Source organism: Canis lupus, chromosome 14, assembly GCF_048164855.1.
Source record: "Canis lupus baileyi chromosome 14, mCanLup2.hap1, whole genome shotgun sequence".
In the NCBI taxonomy this organism is placed as follows: Eukaryota; Metazoa; Chordata; class Mammalia; order Carnivora; family Canidae; genus Canis; species Canis lupus.
Genome location: NC_132851.1, coordinates 64716738 through 64738499, shown reverse-complemented (window position 1 = coordinate 64738499; position 21762 = coordinate 64716738). Strand labels below are relative to the sequence as shown.

At 36.5% G+C, this 21762-nt stretch overlaps 1 protein-coding gene across 1 annotated transcript; it reads right to left on the bottom strand.

Moving 5' to 3' along the window:
* Nucleotides 1–5665: 5665 nt before the first annotated feature.
* On the bottom strand, nucleotides 5666–9041 carry LOC140604211 (interleukin-8). The gene is made up of 4 exons (XM_072775374.1): nucleotides 8882–9041; nucleotides 7584–7719; nucleotides 7221–7304; nucleotides 5666–6785 (listed from the first exon to the last, which is right to left on the bottom strand). The coding sequence occupies exons 1-4, from the start codon at nucleotides 8943–8945 to the stop codon at nucleotides 6764–6766; spliced, it is 306 nt and encodes a 101-aa protein (XP_072631475.1). The 5' UTR covers nucleotides 8946–9041; the 3' UTR covers nucleotides 5666–6763.
* Between the last annotated feature and the right edge of the window lie 12721 nt (nucleotides 9042–21762).

The window sequence follows — 21762 nt, the reverse complement described above, 5'->3', positions numbered from 1 at the left end:
AACTAAATTTTAAATGTATGCAGCATAGGTGTTGGATTAAGACAAACCTACCTTCAGGCCTAGTTCCCCACTTAGCAGCTTAACAACCATGAGGAGTTTTTTAACCTGAGTGTCAGTTTGTTCATCTCTAAAATGATCCTAACACCACTTCCAGAGAGTTAAATGAGGAAATAACTAAATTATGCCAAAAGTGGTGCCGGGCACATAGGAGATACTCAGTAAATGTCAGTTTTCTTCCCCTCTAATCTGTCACATGAACCACACTTTGCCTGGAGTGGGAGAACCACACTGCTTTGTAAAAGTTTGCCAATCAGGGGCACCTGGGTGGCTCCATTGGTTAAGCATCTGCCTTTGGCTCAGGTCATGTCCAGGTGATGTGATGACCCCACATCAAGCCTGCATCAAGTCCTAACCTGGCTCCTTGCTCAACAGGTTGCCTGCTTTTCCCTCTCCCTCTACCACTCCCCTTGCTTGTTCTCTTTCTCTCTCTCAAATAAATAAATAAATAAATAAATAAATAAATAAATAAATAAATAAATATTTTAAAAATAAAAGTTCACTAATCAAAAAGTAAAGATACATCAACACAACAAATCTCTTCAAGCTTCTATCTGGCTGCTTTTTTTCCCTTCCACTTGTAGAACTTTTTTTATACCTAATGATTAAATTTATTTGTTTGTGTGTTTTAAAAAAGTACTGTTGACACACACAAAAACTGAGTACAGTTTCAGTTCTATCTCCCAAATCCATGGAGATTTTGAGAGGATGTTTAAAGAATGGGATTGGAGGAAGAGGCTGGTTGTAGAAATAGGCATTTATAATGAACTTGGGATATCTGTCTTAAATATGGGAAAAAAATCAAATGAAAATATCTACTTGTAGTCATTTCTTTGTTAAATCTATAAAACAAAAGTTTGTACACATATTCTCTTTAGAAAATAGATTTATACTAAATTTATATAGATTTGTGCTAAATTTATATAATTTATAAAATAGATTCATATAAACCATACTAGATTTATACTAAAACCACTTAGAGATTATTTACTTCAATGTTCGCAATAAAATATATCTTCAAAATAACAACAATTATATATTATTTGTCACTAGAGTTTCTTTCGTGTGAAGTAAAGCCCATAGGAAATGAAATCACTTGACAGAAAAGGAAGTTGCTATGTTAGAAATGACTGGACTTATGCATGTGTTTATGTCTGGAGGTAAACAAGAGTCACAGAAACAACTGAGTCAAGTAACAGAAGAAAAAAAAGTTATGAAAATGTTGAAGCAAGGTGATATGATTTCTTAAGGATAGTTTTCTTCTTTTCTCAAAAGTTATTTTATTATTTTTATCGTTTGCTTGTTCCAGACGTGATACTTTAAAAAGCTGTGTTGAGAATGAAACTCAGCAAGTGGTTTAAGAAAGTAGCTTAAGCAGAAAACAAGTCTTATGTTGTAATTCCTTTATTTTGTTTCTCACAACTCTCCTTAAAGTTTTGATTGTCTTAAAGTGTTGCCTTTCATAACATGAGCTTCACCTTAACTAGTTCTTTTCCCAACCTTGGCATTGGGGATTGCTGAAATATTTAAGACACCATTTGTCACCATTTGTACACCATGTTGGTAGATTTTGTTAAAATGAAGAACACTCAACCCATTTGTGTAATTGTTTGTTTTTATATCTCACTCACTTGACTGGAAATTCCACGAGGTCAGAGGCCACATCTATCTTATTTATACTGTGTGCCAGCACCTGGCTCAGTACTTGCAATTAACAGGTGCCCTGGAAACATTTCTTGGGTGAAAGTACAATTCCCAGAACCTTCCCCAACAGGAGCAATATCAACAAAAGGAAGAAAAAATGTTTATCTTTGTCTATTGTTTTATTCACATGAACCCAGAAGAATCTAACATGGAAACTACAGTTTTAGTCCATGCTGTCTTTTAGTGGCAGATAAAACAATAACCAGCTCAACCAGGCAGCGATTTCCTCCCTGGGTGAATTAGCCTTCTAAACTCTTTTAGTATGCTTCCGGACTGGGGCGAGAGGCAAAATACAACAGGCGGGGTAAGAAATGGAGAGCAGCGCGCAGGGAATTCCAGTGACCTCGTGGACTTTCCGCATTGAGGGAGGAGAGCTCCACTGCTTCCTTCTGCCCATTGCCTGTCTTCTGCGGACTGGAGAGTCCAGAAGACTACACACAATCTTTCCAGAGGTCAGCAAGTGAACATGAATGGTGTCTCACAGGTTTAGTCTAATTAACTTTAAATGTGCTAAGACTAAACAGATTAGCTTTCTTTTTAGGTATTACCTCAGTGGTTCCTAACTTTTACTTTTTAATTTTAACCAGTTAATCCTTTGAACATATAATGAAAGCTATATGCCCTTTGCTTACCTAAACCCAAAGGTACAAAGTTGTACATTAAGTTTCAGGAAGTTTACTGACCATCGAAAACTCCTAAGGAGTAAGATCAATGAAGAGTAAATTGAAGGTATAACACTTGGACGATAGTTGATGAATCTCAAGTTTACTATTTCTAGATCATGTCAACTGAAAGATAAACAGTATTTTCTGAATGCTGCTTGCTGTCTCTAGATATCTCCCGGACAGAGATTTAAGAACAAAAATTCCTGAAGTTCAAAAGAGAAGGTGGAGATGGATTAAAACAAGAATGAGGAGGGGGACACCTGAGTGGCTCACCGGTTGAACGTCTGCCTTTGGCTCAGGACCTGATTCCAGGTCCGGGAATCGAGTCTCACATCAGGCTCCCTGCGAGGAGCCTGCTGCCCCCTCTGCCTATGTTTCTGCCTCTTTCTGTGTGTCTCTCATGAATAAATAAATAAAATCTTTTTAAAAATTGTTTAAAAAAAAACAAAAAAGCAAAACAAAACCCATGACTACACACATAATTTTACTAATATCACTTCTGCAAAATAAAACAAAAATTATCAGTTCAGCAAATTGACTGGCTTTTCCTTTTCTCTCGCTCTTGCTCTCTCATGATTCTCTTATTCTTTTACATTGTTCTTTTTTGGCTTGTTTACATGATGCCTAATCTCTAGTTTGATCTATGAATTGCCTTTTTGATAGAATACTTTGCTGTCCTATAGCACTGACAACATAAACGAGAAAGTGGGGGAAAATCTGTTAGCACATTTTAAAGGCGCTAAGGATGAAAATAAGTAGATTTTTAAGGAAATAGTCATTGTTAAGATTTACCAGATTGGTGCAGTTGTTTTCACCTGGCTTCCAATGTTAGACACTGATCATATTAACAATGTGTAATTATCACAGGAAAAGGTTTTGTATAAAGTTGGGAGTTCTTTGATGTTTCAAATTATCTACTTATTTATCAAAATCTTGAGAATAAAAGATTCTGCTTAGGTAACTTTAACCTATGAATCTATTTCTTGATGCATTTTTAGCAAAAACAAACAACAACAACAACAAAAATCCCGTATCTTAACATAGCAATTACGAAAACTAGTCAGTTTTGCTTGTTGAATGTACTATGTGTGTATTTTATAATTAATGCAATTTTAAGGTGAACACTGTTATTGTCTCTAATAAAAATAATAATACAAATGGCAATAAAAATCCCTCAAGATCAGACTGTTCTTTTTTATGGCTTCTCACTTCCTTTCGGGAGGAGACCCAAGAAGAATAGCCTATTAGCTTCACAATTTAAAATGAGGGTAACTGGAATCTACCAGAAGTTTTCAATACCAAATCTAAGCCCATTAGTGAGTCCATAGTCCATTTAACATAGCTTGATCTATTAATATTTGTTCTCCTTCATGCCAAACTCTAGCCACACTGAAATTATTTCACTTCTCGATTTGTGTCATGCGCTTGCCTGCAAATTACTTCTCCCCTGATGTCTAGACCACCCTTTCTCACACATCCTTCTTCCCTTTGTGGGCTAACTCCTACTCATCCTTCAGACTCTCGTTTACATTTTCTCAGTGAAGCCGAGTCTAGTTAGGTAAGATAACTCTTTGCTACCTGCTTATGAACAATCCTGTATCTTTCCTATGAACATTTTGTTAAAATTACTTGTTTGCTCTCTGTTTTGTTCATTATGTATAAGATCCACAAGATGGGAGACTGCAAAGAGTAGTAAGACAAGGGAACTTGAATCTGAAGAGGAGAATGTGGAAATGAAACTTAGGCAGAACTCTGAGGAAGAAGACACCCTATATAACAGGGTCTGAGAAGAAATATAGGCAGGAAGAACTCACCTTGAGAGGGAAACAATGATTTTAGGAACAGTGAGTACCAGGGTTGAATTTCCAGTTGGTTCCTGCTTGTGCTTTATTCATAAATCTTTCATTAATGTTATTGGGCTGCACATTTTTGTGCTAAAGCATATTGGGAATTAGAGGAGAGAAAGAATTAGCTTTGTGTTCCGCACCACAGATAATGTAGACCCATAGAGGAAATGGCACCTACAGGTACCTGAGTAGTTATAAGGAGCTACATGACATTGGAAAAGCAGGTTGCAATATGAACCAATGAGTGAGAAAAATAGGAGAGGACTCTCTTCCTCTCAACTTTGTAGAGCTTTAAAAGAAAGTGGACTTAAAATAACTAAAAGCATTAGGAAATGAGCTGGGAGGTGGATTAAAGTGAATCAGAGTTCTAAGATCCATCTTTCTTGACCAGAAATGTAAAGTTAGGCATTGATAAGTTGGATTTCTTGAAACTATGAGTTGTTATTCTTCTTCACGTGGTACGTTTTTAGCCATTGTCACTTCAAATGTTCCTAACCCTTTCCTCTCTCCTCTGCCTGGAAAAATCCAACTAGATATAGTAAGACCTTATCCCTAAATCTCCCATGTCTTCTCATTGTTTTTCTCTATTCATTACATCTATATCTCTCTGATGTGAACTCCAGATAAAGTTCTTTGGTTTTAGTTCCTGGATCTCTGATTTTTTTTTTTTTCAGCAGTGTCTACTCTGTTATAAAACTTCTCCACTGAGTATTTTAGTCAAATTATTGCATTTTTACTTTTAAGAGTTTTGTTTGACTTATTTATAAATATACTTGGTCTTTAATCATATTTAAAATTCCTTATCTCATAGGTGTCAGTTTTACTCCCCAATTAGTTGAGAAGTGCCTTATAATGAGTATCAGCTTCCCTCTTTCACAGAGTGCTCAGATGTACTAAGCTGTACAAATACCTGGGTTGGTTAATTAAAAATCGTAAGTCACTGTTATTAGCAAAATGGAATACAATTGGGGAGTTGAGAAAATTTCCATCACTCTATGGAAAGGACTACTGTTTGTAACCCATCTCTGAAAAAAATTTGTTTTTTTACAAAGGTTTATAATTTTCCACATAATATAAAAAACACTGAGAGAAGCATTTTTGTTTGTTTATTAGACTTTATTTACTTATTTGAGAGAGACAGAGAGAGAACAGGAGAGGGGATAGAGACCAAGGGAGAGTGAGAATCCCAAGCAGCCTCCATGCCAAGTGTGGAAATCTATGCAGGGCTGGGTCTCAGGATTCTGAGATCGTGGCCTGAACTGAAACCAAGAGTCAGACACTTAACTGACTAAGCCACCCAGGAACCCCAAGCATCTATGCTTTTCAACTCAAAATATTATTTTTAATGTAAAAAAATAAATCAATAACTACCAAAGAAAGACAAACACCTGATGACTTTGACAATAAGTTTTATTTTAAATATTTTACATTTTTATTTCCATAGCATCAAAAATAGGAGGAAAAAAAAATCTCTTGGGAAACATATAAAAGCATCTTAAAGTCAAAAAAGTCAGTGTTTAAGAACACAATAAGTAAAATTATAAGAATCTATTTGTATATTATAAATATACAAATTTTAACTGGCAAGAAATTACTTCATTAATATTGCTTGTCGAGTTTTTGCTCTTTGGAGAAACAATTCTAACTCAGGGTTCTGATCATTCAACCCAGCATTGAACAAGGCTGTCAGTGAATAGACAAGACTAGGAGTATCAAAAGTAGGATTGTGGTTCAATTGAAATTTCAGATAAATAATAATATAATAAAAAATTATTGTTTGAAATAAAAATTAAATGAGTATCTCATTTTTAATTTTGCTAAATCTAGCAACCTTGTTCAAAATAGTTCTTTAATATAACATCACTAAATACCAAAATAAATATAAATTCACTACCATCATTATATTAACTTATCAACAATGCTTCCTTTCCTATTTTTCCAAATTTATGCACAGATATTCCCATATTTGTTTCTTAAATAAATACATAAATAATAAATAGGCAAACAAGTTTCACTTGAACATAATTTAGACAACATGAGAAAAAGTTAAAGTGCTTCCATATGTCCTCATATTTCTGTGAGGTAGGATGCTTGCTGATACCTTTTCTCCAGTTGAGGAATAAAGAAGAGACCAAGGCAAGGTTGAAAAGGGACTCATGCATCCTGGCCTGTAGGTGAGGTGGAAAGATGTAACAACAACAAAATATATCCAGGATTTCCAGCTACATTTGAATTTACAGCAAACAATGAATAATATGTTTAATGTAAGTGTGCCTAGACATTGAATAGGGCAACATATATGAGACTTTAGAAAAAAACTATTCATTGTTTTACTTAATATTCAAATCTAACTGGGCATACTGTATTTTTATCTGGCAATCCTACACCAGGTCTACACGGGACATGAAGTACTGAAATAGATTTTTTTGAAGTCTCATTGGCATCTTTCCTGAGGAATTCTTGGAAACCACAGAGAATGTGTTTGTTGTTTCACGGATCTTGTTTCTCAGCCCTGAAAATAAATAAAATAAAACAAATTTTAATTAAATGTCTAATAAGGAGGAAAGTATCATTCTTGAAAATATATATACTATGGAAATAAATAATCTCAGATATTCATGTGTTAGAAATACTCTAATTTTCAATTATGAGTAGAAAGATAAATTATCATCTAAACCAGAACACTTCTGAGAATGAAAGGGAACCATATCACTGATACAGGGCACAGGCATAAGCCCAGACTTCACTGGACAAACTGACATGTATGGTCTTCCCAGTTATGAGTACAACAAACTCACTATTGCTACTATTTTTTTTGTTTTTTAATTAAAGAGGCAAATTTCCAAAAGAGTAGACTTCCAGCAGCAAGAGGAAATTTATAGGCTAACATTTAGACTATATGTCTCAGGGTAAATGAAGAATCTAAAGTTAAAAAAAAAAAACTTACTTCTTTAAAAATATCTGCACAACCTTTTGTACCCATTTTTCCTTGGGGTCCAGGCACACCTCATTTCCATTGAAAAGCTTTACACTGAAATAAAAGAGATATGACTAAATCAGTATTTAGCAGGTTTCAGACATCCCTTTGCCCTTCAAGTTGTAGTTCCTGTAGTATAACCATAAAATGTGGGTCCAAGACATTTTTAACTATGGTGAATGGAAGGTACCATATTTAAATGTCATAGAGACAAAGAATCTTTCCTTTCTGTTCTGCCCACTATTGTATTCCTACACCTAGAATTTTGTTGGATATTTCCACCTTCCTCAATTATGGATTTGCCGAAGTAAAATATCTTTTGAAAGTACTTACATGATTTCTGAGTTTTCACAATGTGGGCCACTGTCAATCACTCTCAGTTCTTTAATATATTTGGGATGGAAAGGTGTGGAGTGTGTTTTTATACACTGGCATCGAAGTTCTGAACTGACTCTTGACAGAACTGCAGCTGTGAAAAAATAATAAAAGCTAGGATTAATTTCATCACAAACATGACTCTGCTGGTCACTTACTTTCTCTCCTTAATTCCAAGTTGATAATTTGGTAACTGTATGTTTGGTAAACATCACATCTTTAGTAAACTAATTCTTGAAGGAGAAGGCTGGATATTCTCCTAGCCCCTAAATTCAGTTAAAAAAAAAATGCTGTCATTAATGACAACATTGATTGACTTCCTGCATAAGACTTGGAGTTGACTTTGTGAAATGTTGACATCCTTATGGTACTTTTTTTTCTACTTGATATTGTGTAATCTTCTATGATACCACAATGCTATTTATAGGATATAACCTAAAATTCAGTAACAGAAAAATTGCCTTTGGAAAGAATTAATAGCAATAGAAATTGCACAAAGATGTCTCAGATCTTAGCAAAATCTTTAATGCTTAGCAGAAAAAAGAAAAATGTAAGAACTCTAAGCTATAAACATTTCTAACTGTATTTCTTTCATGGGAGGGATTCCAAGAAGATTTACAATTTGTTGGGGTGTTGTCTTTAAACCAAACAGGAAATGATAGTTGTCTGAAGTTCGTCAATAAAACAGTACATGTAGTAAAATTACCTGAGTTATCTGCTCAATATTAATAAATAATATGAGTAATTGTGGCCCTAATAAGATATACTCTAGGGCGCTCAGTTGGTTAAGCATCTCACACCTGATTTAGGCTCAGGTCATGATCTCAGGGTGGTTAGATTGGGCCCCACATTGGGCTCCACACTCAGCTGGGAGTCTGCTTGAAATTCTCTCTCTCTCTCTCTCTCTCTCTCCGTCTCTACCCCCCCACCTTTCTCTCACTCTCTAAAAATAAATAAATATATCTTTTTAAAAAGATACACTCTATAGATTTATATTAATGCATTTATATGTAAACATCCTATAGAGCACGGAAAATAGGAACAAGATGTCTATATTAATTAAACTTTATACTTTTCTAAGTGTTGTAGAGATAAAATCTAAACAAAGCTTCAATTTAATGTTAAGTGACTGCAAATATTATTTCCTTTACTTGAATAAAAAGGATATTTGTTATTAAAGCATTAAGGGTAATCTTGCTATCTGAGGATCACATTCAGACACAGGAAAACTCTGTAAACCAGAAAAGTCTGCTTACCTTCACAGAGAGCTGCAGAAAGGACAAAAGCTGCCAAGAGAGCAACAGCCAGCTTGGAAGTCATGTTTACACAAGGTGCCTTCGTTCTGGTTTCTTTCTGGCTCTTGTCCCAGACGCTTGTGAGCTCTGCTGTCCCAAAGGACTTCTGTTGGATGGAGAGCTTCTGTGGCATTTTATATTATTCAGAGCAGCAGAGAATATGCAGCCTCATTCTTCAATTATGTCAGAGGAAATTCCACAATATGCAACCAACCTCCTGCCCTTTGAGGGCAGAAGTGAGTCATCATCAAATTTGTCTCATCAGAATTTTGGCATGTTCGAAGTTCTATTTGATCTTTAACATGATTTAATTCATTTTATTTAAAACATATGTGTTTTAAAACATGTTTAAAAATATTTGTTAAATATTCAAGCTTCTTTGATACATTATCAGTTGTACTTTTCCATGTATAAATAAATTTATTGTTGTACTATCTGACGGTTGTTAGAGTAAGGTCATTTATGATTACTTTTTTAGGGCAAGGTCATTTCTTTAGGTAAATTACATGTGTTGCAATGATAGAGAAGGCAATCTTGTCAACCACTTTTATTGAAGACAGATAAGTGGCTCTAATAGATTAATTTCAACAAGGGCATAAGGACAGAATATTCCATAAGCAGTGTGAGCAAAATGTTGAAGAATGAGAAAATGGAGAAAAACAGCACATTCTACATAAAGACATTGCTCAAGGACAGGTGAATGAAGATATGTCTATGCTCCAGGAAGTGGTTCCCTAGGACTACTTGGTTGGGGTGGGATGAAGTGGTATTTAATGGGAAAGTAAGCAGTGTATGCGTAGTGGATAAAAGCATCTAGGTTCAAACTCTGGTTCAGCCACCTAATTTTTGTATGACTTTTAAACTTCCTGAGTTAAAGCTTCTGTATCTACAAAATGAGTTTAATAATACCCCCCATCTCTTAAGGTTAATATCTGTAAACTTCCTGGCTTAATTTTTAAACTGGTAAATTCTCACCTATTCCAAATGCTATAACTTATATTTCTCATTTTTATCAGATATTGATTTCCATACTGCAAGGATAGTCAATCACTAATTATTTCCTGAAAATCTCATTTGCTGTAGAGGCATTCTTGATAAAAGATCAGTTTCTGAAATACCAGTTAAGCCAGCTTACATCCTGCAATGTAACAATATAATGAAATAGAAACATCATCAGTTATAGTTATAGTTTGCTAAAATTAAAGTTCCAAATAAAAATGTGACTGCATTAGCATGCAAGTTGCCCTTTCAGGTAACTGGTTGTATATGTTTTTCCCTTTTGCATTTTCTATCACCGAAGTGGGCAACTGGTTCAAGTTGCCCTTTCAAATGAAAATCTAGAATATGGAGAGTTTCAAAATCTGTAGAATTCCAGAACACTTGAGGAAGTAACTCATTTAAACATTGATATAAGATTTAAATTAAATTCTTTGACAAAAAATGATTGAAAATTAGGGCAGGAGTAACAATTTTCAGAATCTGAGCATTTGTGGTTTGGGGAGAAAAGTTTCTTTGCTGAAAGATTTGTGTGGTGGCCACAGCTTAACTTTTTATATATCACTTAAATTTTCTTGATGTCAGGGACTATGTGCACGGGTGTAGTAATTATCCTCACAGCAATGCCTTAGGTGATCATGTTCATTTATGAACATTTACAGATGAGGAAACATAACAATGTCTCCAAGTTCGTATATCTAAGTAACAATGGTGATGGTTCAAAAACTTACTTTTATTAACCCTACTCTAAAAGCATTCACAAAGGGGACTAGAAAGAACTTCTCATGAGGATACTATGATACAAAGACATCTTTTTATGACTCAGTGAAGATTGTGAAGTTTCTTATTCTCTCCTTGGATCCTCAGAGATTAGTTTGAGGTTTTTTTTTTTTTTTTTTTTTTCAGATAGAAAACACTGAGAGAAGGACTAAGACTCTGTTCACCTCTGGGCAATTACACAATTTATAAATAATTCGGTTGATTCACATCTTATTTCCTAGGAAGCTCAATAAAGCAGTAGCTTGTCCACACTAGTGTATGGGGAGACAAATGTCATGTTTGAGTCTTTTACAAAGAGGTTATACAGTTTCTTAGTAGAGGCATACATCATTTTACTGTGCTTTGTTTTATTGCACTTTGCAGGTATTGCGTTTTTTATAAACAGATTTGTGGCAACCCTTTGATGAGCAAGTCTATAGCTATTGTCTAACAACATTTACTCACTTTGCATCTTTGTGTCACATTTTGGTAATTCTGACAATATTTCAGATGTTTTCATTAGTATCATATTTACTATGGTGATCTGTGATCACTCATCTTTGATGTCACTATTGTAATTGTTTTGGAATGCCACAAACTACACTCATAGAAGATGACAAACTTAATCAATAAAGGTATGTATTCTGACTGCTGCACCCACCAGCTGTTTCCCATGTTTCTCTCTCTTCTCAGGACTCTCTATTCTCTGAGACACAACAATATTTAAATTAGGCTAATTAATAATACTACAATGACCTTTAAATATTCACGTGAAAAGAAGGTTGCACATCTCTCATTTTATTTTATCAAAAACAAGAAATGATTAAGATTAGTAAAGAAGACATGTCAAAAGCCAAGACAGGCCTAAAACTAGGCTTCTTAGGCTAAACAGCCAAGTTGTAAATGTAAAGTAAAAGCTCTTGAAGATATTTAGAAATGCTACTCCAGTGAACACAGGAATGATAAGAAGGAAAACAGCCTTATTACTGATATGGAGAGAGTTCAAGGGATCTGGATGACCTATCAAACCAGTCACAACATTCACTTAAGCCAAAGGGTAATCCAGAGCAAGGCTTTAACTCTCTTCAATTCCATGATGGCTGAGAGAGGTACGTAAGCTGCAGAAAGAAAAGTTTGGAGCTAGCAGTAGTTGATTCATGAGATTTGAGGAAAGAAGGAATCTCCACAACATCAAAGCGCAAGTTGAAGCAGGAAGTGCTGATGAAGAAATTGCAGGAAGTGATCCAGAAGATCTAGCTAAGATTATTCATGAAGGTGACTACACGAAGTAACAGATTTTCAGTGTAGACAAAATAGCCTTCCATTGAAAGAGATGCCATCTAGGGCTTTCATAGTGGAAGAGGAAAAGTCAATGCCTGGCTTCAAAGCTTCAAAAGACAGGCTGATTTGCTTGTTAGGTGCTAAAAGAGCTGATGACCTTAAGTTGAAGACAATGCTTATTTGCCATCTCAAAAAGCCTAGGGTTTTTAAGAATTATGCCAAATATACTCTGTCTGTGGTGTCTAAAAGGAACAGGGAAGCCTGGATGACAGCACATTTATTTACAACATGGCTTACTGAATTTTTCAAGGCCACTATCTAATGCTCAGAAAAAAAAAGATTCCTTTCAAAATATTACTGCTAATTGACAAAGAAACTGGTCCCCCAAAAGCTCTGATGGAGATGTACAATGAGATTAATGTTGTTTGCATGCCTGCTTAACATAACACAGCATCCATTCTGTAGCACATAGATCAAGGATTAATTTCAACTTTCAAGGCATATTATTCAAGAAATACATTTCATAAGGCTATAGCTGCCATAGATAATGATTCCTCTGATGGATCTGAGCAAAGTAAATTGAAAACCTTCTGGAAAGGATTCATCATCATTTGAGATGCCATTAGGGACAATTGTGATTAATGGGAAGAGTTCAAAATATTAATATTTTCACAAGAATTCAAAGAAGTTGAATCCAACCCTCATGGATGACTTTGAGGAGTTAAGACTTTAGTGGAGGCAGTAACTGCAGATGTAGTGGAAATAGCAAGAGAATGAGAATTAGAAGTGGAGTCTGAAGATATGATTGAATTGCTGCAATTTCATTGATAAAACTTGAATGGATAAGGAGTTAGTTCTTATGGATGAACAAAGAAAGTGGTTTCTTGAGATGGAATCCACATCTGGCAAAGATGCTATGGTGAATGATAAAATGATTTGGAATACTACATAAACTTAGTTGATAGCAGCATCAGGGTTTGAGAAGAATGTTTCCAGCTCTGAAAGAAGTTCTACTGTGGGTAAAATGCTATCAAACAGTACTTCATGCTACAGAGAAATTGTTCATAAAAGAATCAACCAATGTGGCAAACTTCATTGTTGTCTTATTTTAAGAGACTGTGACAGCCACCTCAGTCTTCAGCAAACACCACCCTGACTGGTCAACAGAGCAACTTGGAGGCAGGACCCTCCATCAGTAAAAAGATTATAACTCACTGAAAGTTCAGATGATGATTAGCATTTTTTAGCAATAAAGTATTTGTAATTAAGGTATGTATATTTTTCTTTAGCCATAATGTTACAGCACATTGAATAGACTGACATGTAGTGTAAACATAGCTTTTATAGGCACTGGAAAACCAAAACATTTATTTGACTTGCATTATTGCGGTGATCTGGAACCAAACTCAAAATATCTTTGAGGTATTCCTGTAATTGTGTTTCTTTTTCTTCCTTCAAATAACCTAAGACTTGAGGAATAAGTAGTACAGGAGCTACATTGCCTTTTGTAGGAAAGTAAATGTTTATATATAATACAGTTCTTATTGTTTTTAACTCTACTTAATTTCAGGAACGTGATTGTTCATCTATTCATTTAATATACATTGGTTAATGCTAGATACTGTAGTGGGAGATGTAAATACTGTGTAAATAAGATACAGTCTCTGACTTAAAGGAGTTTCCAGTCTAGTGCAGATTATGGATAGTCATACAAACAAGTACAATACAGTAATGGGGAGCAAGTAAGCAGGACCTCTGATGCAGTTTTGATGAATAGAGATTTTCTGAAGAAATGACCTCAAAACTGACCTAATGTTGGTGTTGAGAAGACGAGTGGGGTGGGGAAAAGGAATGACTAAATTGCCAGTGGAGGGAATAGCAAGTACAAGGTAATGGGATGTAAAAGAATGTGGCCACTGGGTTTCAGATATTATAGAGCACAGTATGAAAAACAGAATCTGAAGTGAGGAGTGGAAAAAGTTGGGGCCAGACATGTTAGCAAGACCTACATATTATTTTTTAAAAAGATTTTATTTATTTATCCATGAGAGACACAGAGAGAGAGAGAGAGAGAGAGACATAGGCAGAGAGAAAAGCAGGCTCCATGCAGGGAGCCCGATATGGGACTCGATCCCGGGACTCCAGGACCATGCCCGGGGCCGAAGGCAGGTGCTAAACCACTGAGCCACCCTCCCCATGGGCGTGGCTCAGATCTACATCTTAAAGAAAATTCCCAGTCTCTGCTTCAGTCATGATGGTTTGTCCAGTGAAGACATATTCTCACAAGGCCAGATTCTGACATGACTGAACCAGTTCATTATGATTGGGACCCGATCACACTAGTGACACCGCCAAGATGATCAGAGTTCCAAGGATTTGCAGATACTCTTCTACTTTTCCCTCATGGTTGCCTTCGTACTTCTGCTGAATCTTTCTTATAGAAGGACCTCATTTCCCTCCGTTCCATGTCTTTATCTCATTCCTTAGATTATCTCATTCCACATCTCCTTACCCTCATTCCTTCATTGTCTAAGAACATCATCCTTAGATGTTGAGCTAACAAGTTCTCTTTAACCTAGATACTCACTTTTTTTTAAATGGAGGATTTATTTATAAGGTGAAATGACCTCTTTGCAAATGTTGTTCATCTCTCACAATGTAACCTTGATGCATTATGTCCTTGGATTCCTCTCTCCATCAAAAAGATGGACAAAGACAAAGTGACTAGAGGCAGAATAATTGGGGCCTTGTTTCATCTCTGTGAAGGAATCCTTGTGAGGCATTTCATAATAACTAGGACTAAGTGAGGTTAAGTAGGGGGAAACGGGATAATTAGCATGTTTGAGGAAATGCCACTTTGAAATAGAGCAGAGAGAAAATTTTAGCTGAATAACAAAGCTGCACACAATTACAAATGTTTTGTTACCCTCTAGGGATGAATGCAGAGTTCTTGGATCTATCAACCATTGAGCTGTTCATTTAAGTTTCAACCAGTTCCTGAGACATAAGAAGTACTTAACAAAGAGAGAAGAGCATACAGAGAGCTTCACCATAGCCATGGGACCAAGTCTATCATTCAAGAAAGAGTAAAGTTCAAAAAAGCACCAATATGGGGATCCCTGGGTGGCTCAGCGGTTAAGCGTCTGCCTTCGGCCCAGGGTGTGATCCTGGAATCCTGGAATCCTGGAATCCTGGAATCCTGGAATCCTGGAATCCTGGGATCAAGTCCCACATCGGGCTCTCTGCATGGAGCCTGCTTCTCCCTCTGCCTGTGTCTCTGCCTTTCTCTTTCTCTCTGTCTCTCATGAATAAATAAAATCTTAAAAAAAAAAAAAAAGCAGCCAATATAAAGATGGGTATTTAATTTTCTGCATTGATACATAACTTCTTTCATCAAACTCCCCATGGGAAAGGTGAGTATCTTTTTGGTATATTAAATCATCTAAGTCCTTCTGCCCCCACAGCAAATAGGTATTTTAGGGTAGGGGCTATTTTTAACTATTCCCCAAAGTTGTATTTACATAATAAAGCAGAATGTGGTGGGGAAACATGGGCTTTGAAGTGATATGAATCTGGGCTTGAATCTTGTCCCACAGTTATTAAGGAAGAGACCTTGAGCGAGCTGACGCTACGCTGGTGTTGCTGCTGCTAGTATTTGAGCTACTTTCCCAATCCTGATAGCAAAGTCTTAACTGGCACCTGGAATTTTTTCTCCATTTGAGAAAATTAGTTTAAGCTTAGCAGTCCTCAAGATTAAGAGAACCTTCGACAGATGCTAAACATATATCATGGAATTGACTTACAATGTTATTAATGCTAAATCATAAATATAAAATATCTAGCCCCAGAATTTTTTTTGAAAGATTTTATTTATTTATTCATGAGAGAGAGAGAGAGAGAGAGAAAGAGGCAGAGACACAGGCAGAGGGAGAAGCAGGCTCCATGCAGGGAGCCCAACGCAGACTCGATCCCGGATCTCCAGGATTAGGCCCTGGGCTGAAGGCGCGCTAAACCGCTGAGCCACTCAAGCTGCCCTACCCCCTGAAATTTTAATCAGTGAAACTCAGCCGAAAGATGTAAAACACGTTCTTACTTTTGACAGATCATAAACACGTATATTTACCTTGTTAATAGCATAACTTATCTGCTCTAATGCCTCAAGGACATTTCAGCTCCATTTCCAAGTTCAAATATCTCCAGTTTACAATTTGTAAAAATGCTAAGTTAAGTTGGCTCATGCTGCTAAAAGTGTTCTCTACCTTGAGATAAAAGGCATTTTCCAGTCTTGACAAGTTGGAGAATCAAACAGCTAAACGCATTGGTTTTGGGCAATGGCAAGTCAGAATAACTAAATTTTAAATGTATGCAGCATAGGTGTTGGATTAAGACAAACCTACCTTCAGGCCTAGTTCCCCACTTAGCAGCTTAACAACCATGAGGAGTTTTTTAACCTGAGTGTCAGTTTGTTCATCTCTAAAATGATCCTAACACCACTTCCAGAGAGTTAAATGAGGAAATAACTAAATTATGCCAAAAGTGGTGCCGGGCACATAGGAGATACTCAGTAAATGTCAGTTTTCTTCCCCTCTAATCTGTCACATGAACCACACTTTGCCTGGAGTGGGAGAACCACACTGCTTTGTAAAAGTTTGCCAATCAGGGGCACCTGGGTGGCTCCATTGGTTAAGCATCTGCCTTTGGCTCAGGTCATGTCCAGGTGATGTGATGACCCCACATCAAGCCTGCATCAAGTCCTAACCTGGCTCCTTGCTCAACAGGTTGCCTGCTTTTCCCTCTCCCTCTACCACTCCCCTTGCTTGTTCTCTTTCTCTCTCTCAAATAAATAAATAAATAAATAAATAAATAAATAAATAAATAAATAAATATTTTAAAAATAAAAGTTCACTAATCAAAAAGTAAAGATACATCAACACAACAAATCTCTTCAAGCTTCTATCTGGCTGCTTTTTTTCCCTTCCACTTGTAGAACTTTTTTTATACCTAATGATTAAATTTATTTGTTTGTGTGTTTTAAAAAAGTACTGTTGACACACACAAAAACTGAGTACAGTTTCAGTTCTATCTCCCAAATCCATGGAGATTTTGAGAGGATGTTTAAAGAATGGGATTGGAGGAAGAGGCTGGTTGTAGAAATAGGCATTTATAATGAACTTGGGATATCTGTCTTAAATATGGGAAAAAAATCAAATGAAAATATCTACTTGTAGTCATTTCTTTGTTAAATCTATAAAACAAAAGTTTGTACACATATTCTCTTTAGAAAATAGATTTATACTAAATTTATATAGATTTGTGCTAAATTTATATAATTTATAAAATAGATTCATATAAACCATACTAGATTTATACTAAAACCACTTAGAGATTATTTACTTCAATGTTCGCAATAAAATATATCTTCAAAATAACAACAATTATATATTATTTGTCACTAGAGTTTCTTTCGTGTGAAGTAAAGCCCATAGGAAATGAAATCACTTGACAGAAAAGGAAGTTGCTATGTTAGAAATGACTGGACTTATGCATGTGTTTATGTCTGGAGGTAAACAAGAGTCACAGAAACAACTGAGTCAAGTAACAGAAGAAAAAAAAGTTATGAAAATGTTGAAGCAAGGTGATATGATTTCTTAAGGATAGTTTTCTTCTTTTCTCAAAAGTTATTTTATTATTTTTATCGTTTGCTTGTTCCAGACGTGATACTTTAAAAAGCTGTGTTGAGAATGAAACTCAGCAAGTGGTTTAAGAAAGTAGCTTAAGCAGAAAACAAGTCTTATGTTGTAATTCCTTTATTTTGTTTCTCACAACTCTCCTTAAAGTTTTGATTGTCTTAAAGTGTTGCCTTTCATAACATGAGCTTCACCTTAACTAGTTCTTTTCCCAACCTTGGCATTGGGGATTGCTGAAATATTTAAGACACCATTTGTCACCATTTGTACACCATGTTGGTAGATTTTGTTAAAATGAAGAACACTCAACCCATTTGTGTAATTGTTTGTTTTTATATCTCACTCACTTGACTGGAAATTCCACGAGGTCAGAGGCCACATCTATCTTATTTATACTGTGTGCCAGCACCTGGCTCAGTACTTGCAATTAACAGGTGCCCTGGAAACATTTCTTGGGTGAAAGTACAATTCCCAGAACCTTCCCCAACAGGAGCAATATCAACAAAAGGAAGAAAAAATGTTTATCTTTGTCTATTGTTTTATTCACATGAACCCAGAAGAATCTAACATGGAAACTACAGTTTTAGTCCATGCTGTCTTTTAGTGGCAGATAAAACAATAACCAGCTCAACCAGGCAGCGATTTCCTCCCTGGGTGAATTAGCCTTCTAAACTCTTTTAGTATGCTTCCGGACTGGGGCGAGAGGCAAAATACAACAGGCGGGGTAAGAAATGGAGAGCAGCGCGCAGGGAATTCCAGTGACCTCGTGGACTTTCCGCATTGAGGGAGGAGAGCTCCACTGCTTCCTTCTGCCCATTGCCTGTCTTCTGCGGACTGGAGAGTCCAGAAGACTACACACAATCTTTCCAGAGGTCAGCAAGTGAACATGAATGGTGTCTCACAGGTTTAGTCTAATTAACTTTAAATGTGCTAAGACTAAACAGATTAGCTTTCTTTTTAGGTATTACCTCAGTGGTTCCTAACTTTTACTTTTTAATTTTAACCAGTTAATCCTTTGAACATATAATGAAAGCTATATGCCCTTTGCTTACCTAAACCCAAAGGTACAAAGTTGTACATTAAGTTTCAGGAAGTTTACTGACCATCGAAAACTCCTAAGGAGTAAGATCAATGAAGAGTAAATTGAAGGTATAACACTTGGACGATAGTTGATGAATCTCAAGTTTACTATTTCTAGATCATGTCAACTGAAAGATAAACAGTATTTTCTGAATGCTGCTTGCTGTCTCTAGATATCTCCCGGACAGAGATTTAAGAACAAAAATTCCTGAAGTTCAAAAGAGAAGGTGGAGATGGATTAAAACAAGAATGAGGAGGGGGACACCTGAGTGGCTCACCGGTTGAACGTCTGCCTTTGGCTCAGGACCTGATTCCAGGTCCGGGAATCGAGTCTCACATCAGGCTCCCTGCGAGGAGCCTGCTGCCCCCTCTGCCTATGTTTCTGCCTCTTTCTGTGTGTCTCTCATGAATAAATAAATAAAATCTTTAGAACAAACAAACAATACAAGAATGAGCAGGAGGAAGAAAATCTTCATATTATATGAATTCAAGGTATGAATGACCTTTGGTTTTTTTACTGTCCATGGGAGTAAACTCCAAATCCATCAAAAAAAGATGAAAACTGAGCAGTACTTTCAAATGATGCAACCTCCTTAGATAATCTGCTAAAAGACAATGTCAGTGGCAAAACGTGTCTGAGGTGGGGGGTAAAATTTTAATCCTTTCACGATTTCCTTCAACTTGCCCAAGAGATATGTAATTCAAGAAAAAAAAAAAGATTGTGATGGTTTAACATAAAAAGAAAACAAAGTTGGGAAATAATTCAGATTGTGTATGGGCTCAGAGATGTGGCCACATCTCTCAGAATTCTCCAAAATGATGCAAAAGAAAGATATAAAACTTCTTTTATCAACTCTACTTAATCTGGTGCCCTATGTTGTCTGATTTCTAGATGTAAGCCCCTTTTGTTTCTAGGTAGTATATTTTCCTATGTAGCAAAATTTCCTATTTGCCACATCTAGAGTGTTCTTTTTCCTGACTGTATCACATGACTCAAGAAAAATAAATCCTTCCATGTGGTCCCCAAAACAGAAAAGAAGAAATCACCACCCACAAAATCTAGTTGAGTTTTTGAAACTTAGGAAAAGCTGTCCACTCCAAATCTGTTGGATGAACTTTCTGTGCACTTCTCTTTCCACAGTGGTGGATATGCACCTGGAAAACACCACTAGCACCATCTCCTACAAAGCTGGAGATAAAAGCAAAATGGACAGGAAAGAGGAGAAATAACACACCCAGCCAGAGATAGCAAGACATGGAAGAAACCCAAAGAGAAATGAAGCAGGTATTGGAAAGCCAAGTTTAATGAGAAAAATTAAAATGGCACATTTCTTCTCTGGACTTAATGTACTTACACCTCAGCAATGAGTGCAGAGTCTTAACACAAGAAGTAATTGCACTAACAGGATCTTGCTAGGTGAGTCAGAGGTTTTATTTGTTATAACATTCATAATAACTTACATTTTGATCTCATTTATTCTCATTTAACCAATGAGGTAACAGACTCAGAGAGATTAAGGAATTTACGGATGGTCACCTGGCAAGTAGCAGATAGGGTTGGGGTTTGAACCTAAACAGAGACTCTGTTTTGCCTCAGGAAGTTTCTCTCACATGTCTTTGAGTCTCAAGACTTGGTTTGGAGCACACTTCGGTTCTTTCTCCCATAATCTGCTGCCTGAGAACATTTAGAAGGTTGGAAAAGATGGTCTCAGTCTTGATTCAGTGTAGGGAGAGGACAACATAATTTGATAGGACTAGTTCCTCTTCCTGTCGAGGCCTCAGGTTTTTCATTTGTACAATGAGGGAATTTGCCTATACTGTCCTTTCTGTCTGATGTATTATTCTAAGAAGCACAGAATATATAGAATAGATGGAGAACTTCCTCTGGGAAATTTGACCACTTATGTCAGGAGAGGATACTTGCCCAAACCTCAGATTCAGCAAAACTTTAATTAGTACTGCCCTTAAATGTAGCTAACTAATAAGTATCATTTTCAAGGCTCTCATCATCTGAGAAGAAAAGAACTTTAATGTGAATGGATTTAATGAAGAAAGAACCCAGAATCAGAAGTCAGGAGGATGATGTGAGTTACCATCCAATGCTTGTCCACCACCCATTCCCACCCAGAATGAGAGGAGATGCTTCCTGTATGTGAACTTCTTTTCCTGACAACCATTTCCTCTAACTTGGTTTCCTTATGACTTAGATAAGTTGCAACTGTTGGCTCTTTATTGTGAAACAACTAATGTGGTTGGGGTTGGAAAAATTGTTCAGAGAAATCAAGCCTACATGGTTTGCTGGAAAGCAAAACCATCAAACTTTAGGAATATCATTTGAAAAATACAGGTCAAGAGGCTTCACTTTTCCATTTTCATCTATTCAACAAATATTTACAGAGCACTTTCTATATTTCAAGCACTTTTGTAGTTGCTTGGGAAATGTTAGTGATTGAGAAATCAAAATGGCTACCCTTGAGGAGTATCTTAGGTGGATAAATGTTACAGAAAAAAAACATCAAAGCATGGTAAGGGGATCAAGGGGTCAAATGGATAGGAGTGTGAGAAAATTATAGCACTGGGGAGTTGGGAAAGCCTCCTAGAGAGGTTGAAGTTGAACTAAGAATTGAAGGCTATAGGAACTGACTAAGTGGCTACCTGGGTAAGTATTCTTTTTTATTTTTTTTAAAGATTTTATTTTTTGATTCATGAGAGACATAGAGAGAGAGAGAGAGAGAGGCAGAGACATAGGTAGAGGGAGAAGCACGTTCCACGCAGGGAGCCCAATGTGGGACTCGATCCCAGGTCTCCAGGATCACACCCTGGGCTGAAGGTGGTGCTAAACCGCTGAGCCACCCGGGCTGCCCCTGGGTAAGTATTTAAGCAAAAAGACAACCAGCGATAACAGAGTTGTGAGAATGGCTGTGCGTGTGAGGGGCAATGAGAAGGCTGGTGTGGTTGGAGCAGAGAGGGAATGAGTAGGACAAGAGGACAGAGAGTTAGGGGCCAGATCAAATAGGCTTTGTAGGTCATTATAGGGAT

What these genes read in the sequence shown, in the direction of transcription:
- LOC140604211 (XM_072775374.1), bottom strand. Translation starts at nt 8,945, where the DNA reads ATGACTTCCAAGCTGGCTGTTGCTCTCTTGGCAGCTTTTGTCCTTTCT. An exon ending in TTCTGCAGCTCTCTGTGAAG is followed by an intron (nt 7,720 to 8,881) that starts GTAAGCAGACTT and finishes ATTTTTTCACAG; the next exon opens with CTGCAGTTCTGTCAAGAGTC. An exon ending in TGTGAAAACTCAGAAATCAT is followed by an intron (nt 7,305 to 7,583) that starts GTAAGTACTTTC and finishes CTTTTATTTCAG; the next exon opens with TGTAAAGCTTTTCAATGGAA.